This window comes from Geotrypetes seraphini, chromosome 3 (assembly GCF_902459505.1).
Source record: "Geotrypetes seraphini chromosome 3, aGeoSer1.1, whole genome shotgun sequence".
Lineage (NCBI taxonomy): Eukaryota > Metazoa > Chordata > Amphibia > Gymnophiona > Dermophiidae > Geotrypetes > Geotrypetes seraphini.
Window position 1 is genome coordinate 243,698,941 of NC_047086.1, and position 17,160 is coordinate 243,716,100.

General features: G+C 45.1%; 1 protein-coding gene across 3 annotated transcripts in view; it reads right to left on the reverse strand.

Annotated features, from left to right (window-relative positions):
• SASH1 (SAM and SH3 domain containing 1) overlaps window positions 1–17,160 on the reverse strand; it is a 512,910-nt gene that overhangs the window by 285,483 nt on the left and 210,267 nt on the right. For all 3 annotated transcript variants that reach the window (XM_033936578.1, XM_033936577.1, XM_033936580.1), the window contains 2 exons: window positions 11,223–11,273; window positions 11,046–11,095 (listed from right to left, as the gene is read on the reverse strand). In XM_033936578.1, coding sequence (XP_033792469.1) covers window positions 11,046–11,095; window positions 11,223–11,273 — 101 coding nt within the window. The remainder of the gene's footprint in view (window positions 1–11,045; window positions 11,096–11,222; window positions 11,274–17,160) is intronic.

Genomic DNA, 17,160 nt, shown 5'->3' on the forward strand with positions numbered 1-17,160 from the left:
TCAAAGATACATGCATATGCCAGACTTTGGGGGTTAGAAATAATGGGTCTAAAAACAGAGGAGTGGGAGAGAGATGGTGCATAATGGGATTTAGGGAGGGAAGGAACAGAAAGGGAGAGAACTTGGAAACAGGGGATGGTGTGGAGGGGGGATAGAGATACTGGATAGGAGGATAGTTGGGAACAGAAAGGGAGAGATGGTGGATCCTGGGGTGGTGGGGAGTTGAGAAAAGGTGAATCTGTGGATGGAGACAAAAAAAAGGAAAGATGCCAGATCTCCGGGAGAGGGAAGGGAAACGGAAGGGGAGAACAGAGATGGCAGACGGATGGTTAGCACGGAGAAAGGAGACCCTGGCAAGCAAGACAACAAGAGCCTGGGACCAACAAGATTTGAATATTGATCAGAGAACAAAAGGTAGAAAAAATAATTTTATTTTCTGTTTTGTGATTACAATATGTTAGATTTGAAAAGTGTACATGAGACAGCTTGAAATGGGAACTTTTCTATTTTTGTGAATGGCAAGGCTGAGTTCAGTTAAAATATATGCTTTATAAGAAAATATAATAATGTGTTTTATAAAGTTTATAAGCATTGCTGGCATACTCGGTGAGGTGTTCCTAGTGTTGGTGGTGGTGGTAGCATGTCAGTGTGTTGAGAGGAAGAGGTAGTCTGGGAAATTCTGCTGAGCAAACTCTGGGCCCATTTCCACCCCCAGTTAGTCCACTCCACTCAACTGGTTCACACACTGAGTGGGTCTTTGGGTGTTATTTCTGGGTAGTTGTTTTAGAATCTCTTCCAGTGGTTTGTCAGTATCTCCTTCTGGTCCAAGGAAGGAAACTTTGTCAACCTTAGCATTGACCTTCAGAATATGTTTGTAACAGCGCTGCTTGTGTGGCATTAGGCTATGTAGTGATCGAAAGAAAAAAACAGACCTTTGCACATTTTTGCACTATATGGTGGGTGTATGAGGAGATTCATTTCCTGCACAGTTAAGTCCATTTTTTCTACTGAATAATAGTATAGGTACAATGAAAGTAAATAGCAAAAATGTTTGAGTAGATAATTAAGGAAATCTTTTTCATATTGCTTGCTTATGGACTGGGAAAAAAGACTGTTCAAGCAAATGTCTCCAGAACTGCTTTAATGGAAAAATTTGATTTTTTTTTTTTTAAGTACTTTGTGAAATTTATTGTTGTTGTGAAATTTATTGTTATACTTTGTTTAAACTTAAAAAGCGGTGTCATTAACAGTGAATCTAATCGAAAAATCGATTCAACAGGGTGAATCGGATCGAATGAAATATTTTTCTCTGAATCGGGCAGCACTATTGGCTACCATGAGAATGGGCTACTGGGCATGATGGACCATTGGTGTGACCCAGTTAGGCTATTCTTATGTTATGTTCTCATCTGTAGGGGCCTTTGTTTTCACTTCTTATTTTAATGTATTTTTTTCCTGGGAACTTATCAGTGTTTTTTTATAATGGGAACAAAAATGGAAGAGAATTAATGTGTGTGGAATGGGGGGGGTAACTAATTTCTTCAGCTAAATAATTCAATCCACTTCAAACAGACATAGGAGAACTCACGCACCATTCACACACCCTCCAACCAAAAACGTCAAAAGAAAAAAACTGTTCGACAACCTCCTAGCCATTCGAGCTGCAACACTTGACCCCCAACTCTACAACCTATTGACCTCGACCACAAACTACAAAACCTTAAAAAAAGAAATAAAAACCCTTCTATTAAAAAAACACATAAAACCAAACTAACATAATCAGAACTGTCCCAAGCATCACCTGCAACTACTCCATATGTACTTCTGATGTCATGACAATTCAGACATAATTTATGTTATGTTATGTTTGGAATAATGGTTACATAAATGAGGTTCAATAAAAGAAAATTTTCTGTGGGAGCATTTGTTGGAACTTCTGTTATCCTGATTTCTTCTATCTGTGGGCTTTCTTTAGCTAACCTACTTATCTGGGGCTTTCCACTTCTGCAGCTGCCCTTTTCACGGTCCACTTTGCGCTTGCACTCTCTGGGGAGGTGGGGTTGGGTCTGGGCTTGGTGGGGTAGGTGTGTCTGGTAGTTTTGTCTGGGTGGTGGCTGGGTGTTTCTTGGGTGCTTGTTGTGCGGATTGGTGTGTCTGGTGAGCGGTCTGGGTGTTGTTGCTTGTGGGGGTTTTTTTCATTATAAAATATGGCTGAGGGTCTAGTCCGGCTTATTATTCTTGTGGGTTCTGGGGTGGGATTTGTTTGCTTGCCCCAAGTTTTGGCCTTTTGTTGTGTATTGCTATGCCTCTCATTGGCAATTTTCTCTTGGGAGAGGCTTGTTCATGCTTGTTGTTGCTGTTACTCTCATTCTGTGTTCTTTTTGATAATGTATAAGTTTCTGTACAGACCATGGTTGCTTGTCTGGACCTTTTGCCATTCTCAATAAAAATACTTTGGAAAAAAAAAAAAAAAAAAAAAGAAAATTTTCACTGCCTGTTTCTATTCTGACCATTTATTCCATTTCATGGTTATTGCAAAAAAAAAAAAAAAAATTTTACATGAGGGGGGGGGGGGGTGTCAAAAAATGATGGGCCCCGGGTGCCACATACCCTAGGTACGCCACTGACCGGGAGTAAAACCCTCGGTTCAATTGGTCTGACGGGACCGGCTCGACAGCCCGAAGCTGAAGTAAGGTTTGGACTTCCTGAAGAAGAAGGGCGGTCTGCGTCGAGCTTGAAGGATACTCTCTTGGAGGGTGGTCCGGGGGGACCCGGTGGAATTGAAGAGAGTATCCTTCTCTTATGATGGAGAGGACCCATAGGTCCGTGGTTATGGCCTCCCATCGGTGGTAAAAAAGATGGAGGCGGCCCCCTATGGGAGAGGCCGAGGTTATGCTCCCGGGAGGGGCGTCAAAAGGGCTGGGGAGCCTTAGGTACAGCCGGTGGCTGAAGTTTTTGCTGAGACTTCTGGGGAGGTTGTCTCTTCGCAGGCTGTCTCGCAGCAGGCGTTTGTCTGGGCATGTAACGCCGCTGGTAAATCAGGGGTGGCCTGGAAGGTCGAGACTGTTGAGGTTTGGGTTTGGGCCGTAGGATGGATTGAAAGGATTTTTCATGATCCGACAGCTTCTTGGTAACAGTTTCGATAGACTCATCGAACAGGTCAGCTCCCGCACATGGTACGTTGGCGAGTCTGTCCTGTAGGTTGGGATCCATATCGATAGTACGGAGCCATGCCAGGCGACGCATAGCTACCGCGCTTGCGGCGGCGCGTGCCGAGAGTTCGAATGCATCGAAGGAGGATTGCATCAGCTGGAGGCGTAATTGGGAGAGGGAGGCTACCACTTCCTCGAACTCGAATCGAGCTTGGTTGTCTATGAACGGAGTGAACTTGCGGAGCACCGGCAAGAAGAACTCCAGATAGGAAGAGAAAAAGAAGTTGTAGTTTAGCACCCGTGACGCCATCATGGAGTTTTGGTAGAATTTTCTACCAAATTTGTCCATCGTTCTCCCTTCTCGGCCCGGCGGTACAGAGGCGTAGACCTGGGAGGGATGAGAGCGTTTAAGGGAGGACTCGACCAGTAGGGATTGGTGGGAGAGTTGAGGGCCCTCGAACCCTTTATGGTGTACGATGCGGTATCGAGCATCGAGTTTGCTGGGGATCGCCGGTATGGAATACGGCGTTTCGAAGCACTGCATGAAGGTCTGGTCCAGTAATTTATGCAAGGGGAGCCGAAGCGACTCCGTTGGAGGGTTAGGTAAATGCATGGTGTCCAGATACTCTTTGGAGTATCTGGAGCCCGTGTCAAGGGTCACATCCAGATCATCCGCCATTTGTCGGAGGAATGATGAGAAGGACAATTGTTCCGCCAGCGTCGGTCTGTGGGACGGGCTGGAGGAGGATGAGGCCTCCAGGTCCGTGGACATCGGGGAGTGACAAGGAGAATCGGGTACCGGTGTCTCCTCGTACTCCGGGCCCCTCGGAGGGGACACCTCTGATGAGGAGTATCCCCTACGTTGCAGTTTTTTCTGCGGTGACACCTCCGAATGGCGTGAGGAGTGCCAGGATGAGTGTCTCGATCGGTGCCCGTCTCGGTGGCGGGACGGGGATCGGGATCGTCTGTGCATCGCATGGTCTCCCGAGGCCCCCAAGTGGATAGGGCTGGAAGCGGTGGATCGTAACTGGTTTTGCGATGCGGGTTCTTGCGATGCTACCCAAGTCTGGTAAGGAGTACGGAAGAACTCTTCCTGACTATGCCCAGGGCTTCGAGTATCGATCAGAGGTCTGGTCCCATGTTGGCGCGGAGGCGTAATGGGTTCTAATGGCGGCATATCGGTAAGCGAGGCTTGCCGCGTGGGCATCGCCGCCCTCCCCCGTTCGTCCTCGTCGGTTGTCGAGGTCGAACGGTGTGGGGGAGGGGGAGGGGGCGGACCGCCCCTTTGGATCGGTACCGGGAGGTCACCCTGTATGGCAGCGATGAGCCCGGGTCCGATGGTCTGCATGAGCTCAACGAATTGAGCTTCCAGCACGGACCGTAGCGAAGCCGATAAGGAGGGATCCGCACCGAAAGGGGGTCCTCCTGCACGGACATCGCGCTCCTTCGAGGCCGAGTGCTTCTGCTTAGTAGCTTTCGGCACTTTGATGACCATTGGTGGCACTGTGGAAGGAAGAGGTACCTGAACCGAGGAGACCGGGGCAGGCACCGACGTCGAGCTCGTGGATGGTGTCGGGGCGAGCGATGCCGGTTTCACCACGCTCGATGCAGGAGGGGTCGATGCCGGTTTAGCCCGAACCGGGGAGGTATCGGATGAAGTGGAGGCTGAGGGATCCTTAGCTGCGTCCATCTTGAACATCGATTCCCACAATAGGCAACGCCGCTTGAATGAGCGTGCCGTAAGGGTAGAGCAAGGCCTGCACGATTTCGGAATGTGGTCAGGGCCCAAACACTGCAAACAGCGCCAGTGAGGGTCCGTGAGTGAAATCGCGCGTTGGCACTTGCTGCACTTTTTAAACCCGGTGATTGGCCGGGACATAGGCCGGAAAATCTCTGCCGCGAGGTCGAAGCCAGTGGGCCTGAGCCACGTGGCCGGCCCGTTCGACCCGCCGGAGGAAATAATCTTCTTTTTTTTTTTTTTTTTTTACCGAAAAGAAAAGAACTGTTAACTGTAATTAAAAGAAAGCGAAAACGCGGACAAGGAAGGCAAATTTAACTGAATTCAGCTAGCGCATGATGAAGTTGAACTTCTCAGCTCCGCGGAAAAGAAAAAACTGAGGAGACACGCCCGGATCTCCGGGTAGGAAGGCACCGGCGCATGCGCGGTGCGGGCATCTAGAAACTTTAAGTTTCTACAAGCAACACGTGCTTGTGAGACGTCCGTACCGGGGCTCTGTCTGATGACATCACCCACTAGTGAGACTACCTGCCTGCTTGTCCTGGGATAAAAAAGAATTATGTAAGAGAGAGGAGAGAGATGTTGGACAATGGAATGGAGAAGTGGAAGAGATTCTGGACCCAGAAGAGGTAGGCAAGCAGGCCTGAGAAGGGGAAGATAATGGATGAAAGGCCAGTTGGGAAGAGCAAAAAATACATTGGAGCATGGGATGAGAGGGAGGGAGAGAAGGAGAAATATTAGACCTGGGAGAAGGGGTTGGAGAGATTCTGGATCATGGGGCCAGAGGAGAGAAGGAAACAGAGCAGGAGCAATGTTGGACCATGAGGTGAGGGGGGGGGGGGAAGGGAAGAGAGAGGCGGTGAGATGATGAACTGTGGGGGGGAGAGACAGGAGGGAAAACAGATGGGACAGAGAGATGGTGGAGGAAAAAGGACAGGGAGATGTCAGGCCATGAGGAAGAAGAAAGGAACAGGAGATGCTAGGTTATAAGAATGGAGGGAGGGGATATACTCGAAATTGTGGAATCATGAGGAGAGATCAAGGGGGGTGGCAATGAGATGAATGAGAGGAGGATAATGAATACAATGGTAGAAATATGGTAATGAGCAGTAGATGAAAGATAGAAGGGAATAGTAATTGAAACAAAGAACTTAAAATTTTTGTAGGATTTTTCACCCTCCAAAATGTCAAACTCAGAAAGGGATGTGTTAGAGGTGTGCATTGGGAGAAATTTGGATGGGTTGTGAGCCAGGTTAGACTCGAATGTTTTGCAGCGATAATCAAACTTTTTGTTGGACTTCCTAGATGGAACTTAGACGTTCTGAGCTAGACTTGTTTTAGAAGTGGCTAAGTGCCAAAATGGTACCCAAACTGACTACTGGAGGGATTAAGTAATGACCCTGCACACTCTCCCAGTGGTCACTACCCCCTCCTACTAGTGCTGCTCGATTTCTGATTCGAATCGATTCGAATCAAATCGGCCTGGCCGATTCACTGACCAACCCTCCTAAAGCAGGAGGCGGAGCCGTAGAAGTCCTGCAATTCCTGCAACTGCCGGGTTCCATGCCGCCTATTCCTTAGCATACACAAGCTGATTTCTTACTTATAGGCAAATGCCCCGTGCATTATAGTTTTATTTTGTGGTTTTCCTGTCCCTTCCCCCGTTTAGATCCCTGTTTGTTTTGTCTATGCTACCTCCCTATTTTTCATTTTTGCTCCATTTTTCTTTATTTATTTTTCTTGCTTGGTCATCACTATTTCCTTTTCAATATTTGACGTTTCCCTGCCTACCCAAGTTCCTCTTTCAATTTTTGCGCCTTTCGTGTCTTTTCCCATACACCACGGTCAAGTAAACACTCACTCCTTTTGCTTTTAAGCTCTAATGTCTCTCGCGCCATTTTTTTCTTTCACTTAAGTTGCGTTTTGGATGCTACAGCTTGACTACCCAGGGTAAGGTTCACCTATTGTTTTTCATCTCTTTATTTTTACTTCTTTACTTTTAGTATTATGATATGGTGTGCTTTCGTGGGTGAGATTCTAATTTCCTTCTTCTTGGTTATAGCGGTTCCAACTCTCAGCGTTCTATATTTTAAGGTACTGCGGTCAGATTTATGGCCTGCTTTTTACTCTCTGTGGAACTTCTTCCCACAGGTTCATTTCGGTTTCTAGTTCTGGCTCTGCATGGTTGTTCCAGTGGTCACCCTCTTGTGTTTTATGCTCCTCCTGTATTCTATTTTTCTTACTAGATATGTGAAGTCTGCTTTTTACCAGTTTCCTTCATTCCATTAAGCATGGCTCCTTTCTGGTTTAATATGGTTCACTTATTGTTATAAGCATGGCTCTTTTTAGTATCTGGTACTCCTCCATTACACTTTTTACACAAGCTGTTTTAATGTTTTATGATCTCCTTCCTTTTTTATTCATGTTTGACTCAAGTGCTTTTCACCTTATGACATTAGCCCTGTACGTTCTACTATATCTCCTTGGCTATGCTCCCCTTTTTAGATCATTACATGATTTCTAAATCTGGTTTATCAAGGTATATACTTTATGATTTCTAAGCTGGTTTTTCAACGTGCATGCTGCATGTTTCCATTTTCCATATATGTTGCATATCTCACAAGTGTTCTCATCTTGATGACATCAGCCTCCTAAGTTTTACTATAATTTTAATATAGTTTGTATAGTTATGTTTTTTTAGCTAGGTTGTTGATACTAAAGAACTGACAGCACATGAGATTTAGTTTAAGTATAGTTAATGCCCGTGTTTTTATGCATACCTGATAAGAATGAAAGGATGCTAATGTCCGTTGGTACTATCTATCAGAAGACAACCAGAGCCTGAGACCAACATGATTTGAGTAATGACCAGACAATAAAAGGTAGAAAAAACAATTTTATTTTCTATTTTGTGATTACAATATGTCAGATTTGAAATGTGTATCCTGCCAGAGCTGGTGTTAGACCTCGAACGTGAACTAGGATTTAACAGAGAGAGGAAAAGTCCTTTTTGTTTTTTTATTTTGTTTACACCACAGCGCCAGTGTGGTTAGGAGAAGGCAAAGGGGGTGAAGAGGCTATAAAATAAACCCACCAGGATGTTTGAAGAAAAAATCCCACTCAATTGGGCAGCAAAATTGAATCAAAAAATCGATTCAATAGGCTGAATCGAATTGAATCAAAATTTCTTTCCCTGAATCGGGCAGTACTACCTCCTACCCCCTCAGAATATGAATAAAACAGCATATACCTGTCTCTAGAACAGCAGCCTCTGGTATGGGAAAGGTTAGTAGAGCATCACACAGGTGTCTTAAATAGCTTGGTGGGGCGGCTAATGAGCCATAGAGAGGAGACCCAGGCTCATAAGACATTCTAACCACTACATTTATGGTGGAAAGTGTGAGGCCAAAGAAACATCCAAGTTGAAATTGAACGTTGGACATTTTCATGTCTGCACACCAAAATGGAAAAGAGGTAGAGTGGCCTAATAATCATAGAAACATGATGGCAGATAAAGGCCAAATGGCCCATCCAGTCTGCCCATCTGCAGTAACCATTATCTCTTCCTTTCTCTAAGAGATCCCACGTGCCTATCCCAGGCTTCCTTGAATTTAGACACAGTCTGTCTCCACCACCTCTTCCAGGAGACTGTTCCACGCATCTACCACCCTTTCTGTGAAAAAGTATTTTTTTAGATTACTCCTGAGCCTATGCCATCATTCCAGAGCTTCCTTTCAAATGAAAGAGACTCGACTCATGACTCAGGGCTACAAATTCAGAAGTTTGGGGAAGTGATCACAATATGAATTTGACAGAATCACCTTTACTTAACCCAAGCTAGGAATGGCTGAATGAAGACCTTGAAAAAGCAATGTACCAAAAGGTAAGATGATAATATTGATGTAGAAACTGCAAGGAATGGCATCCCAAGCAGGGCTTGGTCAAATGCAGAAAATGACTCTCATGACACGGTGGCGGTTTACCTGCGGCCACCGGGTTTAGCCGCGGGTAACCCGCCAAAACGGGGAACGAAAACTAGCAGTCGCTGCGGCGACGGGGACAAGGCCATTCACCGCCCCGTGGAGCGGTGAATGGTCTTGTCCCCGCAGTGAGGCATGAAGGATCGCGCGGTCCCCGCAGCCCACAATCGCCTGCCCAATCGATCCTAGTGATTAGCCAGCTCTCTCCCTTCTCCTCACCTTAGTTTGTAGGTTTTCTTTTTCGGCGACTCGCACACTATCAAAGAGCCGTGCACCCGCTGCTGCTCAGTTTCGATCTTCTGCTCTGACGCAACCGGAAACAGGAAGTTGCAGCAGAGCAGAAGATTGAACACTGAGCAGCCGCGCATGCGCGGCTCTTTGGGAAAGCGTGCAGGTTGCCAAAAAAGAAAGCCTGCAAACTAAGGTGAGGAGAAGGGAGAGAGCTGGCTAAACACTAGGATCGATTGGGCAGGCGGGTGGGGGCTGCGAGGACCGTGCGATCGCCCATGTTCCCGGCTCAAACTGGAAGGAGGGAGTGAAAGGGAAAAGGATTCTGGGCAAAGGGGATGAAGATGGAAAGAAAAACCCACAGCAGGAAAGAAAGGGAAGGACAAGCAGGTGAGCCAGATGCTAGAAGCAGGGGGGGAGGAAGAAAGAGGGAAAAAAGCTAGATGGGGTTGAAAAGAAGAGACACACTGGTATGGAAGAGGAAGATAGGGGAAATCTGGACACAGGAAGGTAACAGAAAGAGGGGAAATTATGTGCATGGGGCATAGGGACAGAGACATAAAGGGGACATGCCATGGGGATGGTATATAGACACAGGGGGGGGGGGCAATGGCAGATACATAGGGGAGATATTAGAAATGTGGAAAATAGGAGCACAGAAGCGAGATGGTTTGTGGGGATGGGACAGGGACCGAGCTCGCAGGCTCCAGTGGCTTGCACAAATTACATTGTAATGTGCCATGAAAATAAGAGGGAGAAAGGTAGACAGATAGGCCACGTGAGAGGAGCTGAAGGGTGGTAGAAAGGAACAGATGGTAAAGGAGGGAGGGAAGGGTGGTGGTGGAAAGGAATAGGACAGACATTGAAGGAGGGTGGAGAGGAACAGATCCTGAAGGGAAATGTGGAAGACAGAATGGGAAGAAGACAGATGCCAGACTATGGGGGAGCGGAGGGAAGAAGATGGGTGCTAGACCAATTGGGGGGGGTGAAGGGAGAGGCACAGTAACAGCAAATGGAAGACGCAGAGAGAAGACACACAGTGGATGGAAGGAATTGAATGAGAAGATGTGGAAAGCAGAAACCAGACAACAAAGGTAGAAAAAAAATTCTATTTATTTATTTTTTGCTTTAGGATAAAGTAGTATATTAGTTGTGTTGATAAAAATTTATAAGCAAAGCACTGCCAGCTGAACATCTCTTTCTCTAGTTCAGCAGCAGGAACTTTGATTTATAAGAAAGGAATAAGCTAAATATTACAGTACTAAGGCTTATATGGATGCAGCGGGGACGGTGATGGGGCGGTGAATGGGATGGCAGTGGCGGTGACTGGGCGGTGAAAGGGATGGCGGTGACGGTGACGGGGCGGTGAAGGGAACGGCGGTGACGAGGCGGTGCAGAGGATGGTGGGCCGGGGACAGGGCGGTGATGGGGACAGATTTTTCCCCGTGTCATTCTCTAGTTCAAGTCCAACTGGGATATGTGTGTGTGTGGTTCTGATATATATTATTTGAACAGGCTGAAGAATATACACTGACTCCTCCACCTTGAAGTTAGGCCCACACAATCAGCAGAAGCAGAATAGGGAAATGAGAACTGGAAATTGTGTTGACATCTACACTGCCTGCTACACTCTTGTTTTAATCTTGAGCCACCTCTGATATTTGCTGCCTCCTGCATCTCTAAGTTTTCTATTCTGTATACAATAATGGAATGATTTCATTTTCCCATAATTCATTACTAGACCTCAGACATGTCACAAAGAACCCCTTGCTCCACACCCTGGTTTTCCCCCCTCCAAATGACAAAATACAACAATAAAAATTTACAGGGCTCTTTAGCCTGGTTGAATGATTCATCTGGATTCAGATACAATAAAATCTCTTTCATTTTAAAGAGCTGCTTTCTCTGGGGGAGCTTCTTGGAATAACAAAATAAAAACAAACTTACTTTCTCTCTGTCTCCGGGGTAGACACGGTGCTGCATAAGCCAAGGGATTCCTAAAAAAAGAGAATATTTTGTGGATGTGAGTACCAGGAGAACAGAGTTTTGTTTCAGACTTTGTGCACAATGTCAACAAAACCAGCAACTACGTAAATAACAAGCATAATCTGTCAGTGTGCTTACTTCAATCTGGGACCGCAGCTGGAGTGACGTGGGGCTGGCATCAGATTTTTCCTAAAACAGAACAGATGCAAAGCTAAGTAAGAGGCACTCAAACATGGTACATGCCAGCAACCAAATGCTTTGCTAGATTTATCAAGGCAGAAAGTCTACAGATACCAAACGTGCTGTGTACATGTGAGAAAACACATTTACATCTCTTCAACAAGCTGACAGCATGGTATTTACCCAATCAGAAGGAACATGTTTCAGACTTGGATGACACAAATCAATAATCATCTACAGTGACCAAGTTGGTAGAATTCAGGGTCAATGGTGTTCTAATCACCTTCATTCAGGAGTTGTAGCACACTGAGGGCAATTCTATAACTGGGTGACTATAGTGTAGACAGTCGGAGAGCACTTGGTAAGAGCTTGGAGGGGCATAATCGAAAGGGACGTCTAAGTCCGTTTACGTCCATCTCGCAAGTCGTCCAAAGTTAAAAAGAGCCTAAGACACATTTTCAAAAGATACGCCCAACTTTTTTTTACTTTCGAAAATCGTCTAATTATACGTCCTGCCGATCTGATCGTCCAAGCCACTAAATCGTCCATCTTTATACCACATTTCCGTCCAACTTTCTGCCCAAGTGCAAAATGCCTAGAACAAGCCCTGTTGGACATGGGAGGGGTCTGCAAAGTGATGGACTGCACACCCAGACATGCCACCTAAATAGTGGGGTACCTTACAGGGCACTGCTGTGAACTTCACAAAAAGGGTGCCATGGCTTCTCCTCCCTACAACTCCCTTATAGGTTATGGTGAGCCCCCAAACCACCTCCAGAATCCCCTAGACCCACTTATCTACCACCCCAATATCCCTTATGGCTGCAGGAGCCACTTATATGCCAGTACAAAAGGGTTTTGGGGGTGCCATTCTCTTCCACTTCTCCATTCCATTATCCATCATCTCTCTCTCCCCTCTCTTTCATAATTCCTTTTTCTAGTCCCTCCCCCACCTCTGATCCTGCGTTTCCCTTTGTCTCTCATCCCTCCTCACCCCACCCCTGTAAGGTACCCCACTATTTAGGTACCATGTCTGGGTGTTCAGTCTATCACTTTGCAGACCCCTCCCACATCCAACAGGGCTTGTTCTAGGCATTTTGGACTTGAACGAAAAGTTGGGCGAAAATGTGGTATAAAGATGGACGATTTAGCAGCTTGGACGATCAGATCAGCAGGATGTATAATTAGACGATTTTCGAAACGAAAAAAAAGTTGGACGTATTTTTCCAAAATGTGTCTTAAGCTGTTTTTTACTTTGGACGACTTGCAAAATGGATGTAAACGGACTTAGACATCCCTTTCGATTATGCCCCTCCACGTGTCCTAACCATGATTCACCCAGACTCCGCTTATTGGTATTCTTACGTGTACAATATGTGCAAAGCAAGATGCACGGATTATTACCGAATAGTCCTTAGCTGGATTTTTGGTATTTATACACTTAAATGCAATTATTCTAATTAAATGTGGCCATAATCAGCACGTAATTGTTAATAAGTACCTTACAAAATTGCCCATTAAGGACCTAATTCTATATGTGGCACCCCCGCAAAAAAAAAAAAATCAGCATCAGAAAAAAACACATATTTAGCACTATTCTATAAATTGCAACTCAAGTTAGGTGTGTTTTATAAAATACACGCAGTGCCCATTCCCATGACTAAAATTTGAGTGTGGCTATTTACACTGACTAAAACTGGATATAAATGCCAGCACGGATGTATAGGCGCAGCTTGGGCATATGGTGCAGAAGTTATAGGAACACCCACGATCTGCCCATGCCCCTGCCCTGGCCATGCCCCCTTTTGAGATTTGCCCAGTAGAATTTATGTGCATTATTTGCTTAGCAAGTTATGAGTGTAAATTCTAATTAGTGCCAATTATTCTAATTTATTCTAAATTGTGCCAAGAATTGCTTGTAAAGTGGCAATTATTAGTGCTGATTGACTTCTTAACCAATTAACTTGCACACACAAACTAGCAATGCGCACGGGTTTTTGCGCACAACTTTAGTTGCCATGTATAGAATCTGGGGGATAAGTGCACCCGCACACCCATCTCTCACCACTTCAATCTGTTCAAAATTCTGCTGCACGACTCATATTCTGTGAGAGCTGCTATTCTCACATTACCCCTCTCCTCATGTCGCTTCATTGGCTCCTCATCCATTTCCGAATACAAGTGCATTGACTCTGAAGCCCCTCAATATCTCTGTTCACTTATCTCCCCCTATGCTCCTCCCTGTGATCTCTGTTCATCAGGCAAGCACCTCTTATCTGTACCATTCTCTTCCACTGCCAACTCCAGACTCTGTCCCTTCTTTCTTGTGGCACCGTATGCCTGAAACAGGCAGTCTGAATCAATACGTCATGCTCCATCCCTAGCAGTATTCAAATCCAAGCTAAATGCCCACTTTTTTGAAACCGCTTTCAACTCTTAACTCCCACTCACTGCTGTCAGATACCTATACCCACTGTATCATTCCTCTCCCATAATCTCCCCAACCCTGAAATGTCCTGTCTAAATTAGATTGTAAGCTCTTCTGAGCAGGGACTATTGTATGTTACAATGACTAGCACTGCGTACGCCTTTCAGCGCTATAGAAATAATAAATAGTAGAAGTAGTAAGTGGGTTAATTCTTAAACTGCACACCCAAAGTAGATATTCAGGGTCAGATTCTGTAAACAATGCCATTCCATGTGATTGTCAACCAATCGCTAGGCGCCGCTTGTAGAATCACACCTAGTAGCACCTAAGTGGACTTAGGGCGTTGCTAGCCACTCTTGAGGTAGGCACCGGCACATTAGGTCAGGTTTAAACCGGGCCTAATTTACTGGCACTTATCTTGCACACACAGCGACACCTAAGTTTACCATGTCTATTCCCCATCCTCCTACTTTCAAGGTAGGCATCGTTGGGCGTCGGAGGGTGCCTTGACTTAGGCGGCGCTAGGCACTGCTCCAAGTTTCACACACAACTCTTAATTAGTTAATTTTTTAAACTATATGTCAATTAACTTCAATGGTGTGGTGAATTACTACTACTACTATTTATCATTTCTATGGTGCTGAAAGGTGTACGCAGTATATTTAACATTCAATAGACGGTCCCTGCTCAGAAAAGCGTACAATCTAATTTGGACAGACAGACAAGACATCTCAAGTTTGGGGAGATTCTGGTAAAGGAAATGAAACAATGGGTATAGATATCTGACAGCAGTGAGTAGGAGTTAAGAGTTGATCCACGATCTATGCCATTTAAGCTAATTAACAATATACCAGTAGTATAGTATAGTATAGTATAGTGTCCTATGTGCAAGCACTTATGTCGGTATCATTTTATGCAGTCGGACCTTTTCTGCCCCCATGTAAATGGGCATATTTACATTTGTTTGTAGTTCTAGCCCTAGCATGTATGTCAAGCTAGCAGTAACTTCCTACTAGAGCTTGTAATCTATCTTCTCAAAGCTTAAACTTTGCCTATGACCCATTTTCTTGTGTGGGGTTGCCAGGTTCAGGCTTCAGACCAAGACAGATTCTCTAATTCTATTGGTCAATCCCCAGCCTCCTAGCCTTATGGGTATTCTTTGCACCCCTTCCTACAGATCACAATTCTCCATCTTGGCCTTGAAGAGCAAGCAGTCTACAACCACTATACCTCTCTACTCTCTGGAAAACGTATCTTCCTTTTATCTGATGCCTAACATCCTTCTCTTACTTAGTAGCATAGCGAGAGTGAGAGGCACCAGGAACGGTGGCACCCCTTCCTGTCCTCTTACCTGCCCCCACTCTTTCTCCACCCCCCCCCCCCCCCGCTATGTGCATGCACCCCTTCTCTATCTCGTACCTCTTAACTTCTCTGGTGCGAGTAGCATCACCAACTTGCTGCCCACTGCAGTAGTGGCTCTCTCTCTGACGTCACTTCCTAGGCGCGGGACCTGGAAGTGACATCAGAGGGAGAGCCAACGCTGGCACAAGAAGCAGGTTGGAGTTGCTGCTCATGCAGGCGAAGAGATAGCATGCAGCAGGGGAAGAAGTGGGAAGAGGCAGGGGGACAGAGAGGAGGAAGGGTGCGGCGCCCTCACCAAGACTGCTGTCATTAAATCCCAGCACCCATCCAGGCACAAAGACAGACATATTTCTCTCAATGACATTCAACATTCATCTGTGCAATAATTCAGAATTCCATCTCTCCACTCAACAGTCTAATCAATATTCAAAACTATTTAACTGCCCAGAAATGGCCAGTGACCAGTTAAATCGCTTGTTCGGGGCTAGCTGCTAATATTCAGCATTACTTTCAGTAAAAGCAGGCTATTTTGGGGGCGGAGTCAGCACTTGGCTGGTTAAGTGCCAATAAGCTACCTGGGTGACTATAAGAAAATCTTCAAAAAACTAAGAGTGGTTCAAAACACTGCTGTCCGATTGATTTTCGGTCTGAAAAAATGGGAGCATGTTACTCCTTATTACCAAAAATTGCACTGGCTACCGATTGAGGCTAGAGTTTTATTCAAATTCACATGTATTTGCTTTGAATCAATCTTTGGTATGTCCCCAGGTTACTTTGTTTCCCATTTCTCTTTAAATCACGCCAATAAGTCCACACGTAGAGTCCAGTTATTCACATATCCTACTGTCAAATCGTGTTGTTTGAAGAGATTTCTGAGAGAATGCTCTCTTTCCAGGCAGCCAAAATGAACGCCTGGTTTGGCAAAATCATGCCAGGAGTCTCATCCTATTATTTTTTTAGAAAACTATTAAAGACACAACTATTTGACAAATTTGTAACCCATGCTTCTTAATGCTTTTTAAATACAACATGTATTGTGTACATTCTAGAAATTGATGTATCTTTTTGAACTGTATATTCGCTAAATGTTCAGCCTTATCTGCTGTGAACCACCTAGAATCATTCATGGTCTGGCGGTATATAAGAATAAATTATTATTATTATTAACATAAGAACATAAGAAGTTGCCTCCACTGGGTCAGACCAGAGGTCCATCCCGCCCAGCGGTCCGCTCCCGTGGCGGCCCATCAGGTCTGTGACCTGTGAAGTGGTTTCTGACCACTTCTATAACCTACCTCTAGTTTTATCTGTACCCGTCAATCCCCTTATCCTCCAGGAACCTATCCAAACCTTCCTTGAACCCCTGTAAAGTGCTCTGGCCTATCACACCCTCCGGAAGCGCGTTCCATGTGTCCACCACCCTCTGGGTAAAAAAGAACTTCCTAGCATTAGTTCTAAACCACATGAATGGGACCACATTAAATATCCATCCTATCTATAAGTAGAAACCAGTTATGTATTAGTAGGCGCCACATTAACCAAATATTCAATGCCAAAGCCTGGACATGGCCCAGGATTGACTATCCTTCTAGTTGGATATTTACCCTCACTTTGAAATCTGTCATGGGTATGGTGTATGTTCAGGATTTAGCACAGAAACTGTACTAGCTTCATTGACTGGTCATGTTCATAGCTTATTTAGCTTAGGGGCTAGTGCACTGATTCTCCAGCTGGAGTTGAGTATTATTAAATTGCCTGGATTCAATTGGAATTTCGGTACAGAAATGGTTCCAAGGCTTTTTGAAGAATAGGTCATACCAAGTAGTCAGTGCTGGTAAATACTCTTCTTCGTGGGTCTTACAGGATTCACCACTTTCACCTACCTTATTTAATGTTTTATCTAGCATCACTGGATAATTTATTAAACAGCCTACAGGTAAAATTCTATATTTATGCCGATGATATAACAATACTTATTCCCTTAACATCTTTTACGACTGAAGTAAAAAATCAGATATCGTTTATCCAGGTACAAATAGAACAATGGACTAATACATTCAAATTGAAGCTCAATCTAGAAAAAACAAAGTTCTTCCTTGCTAATCC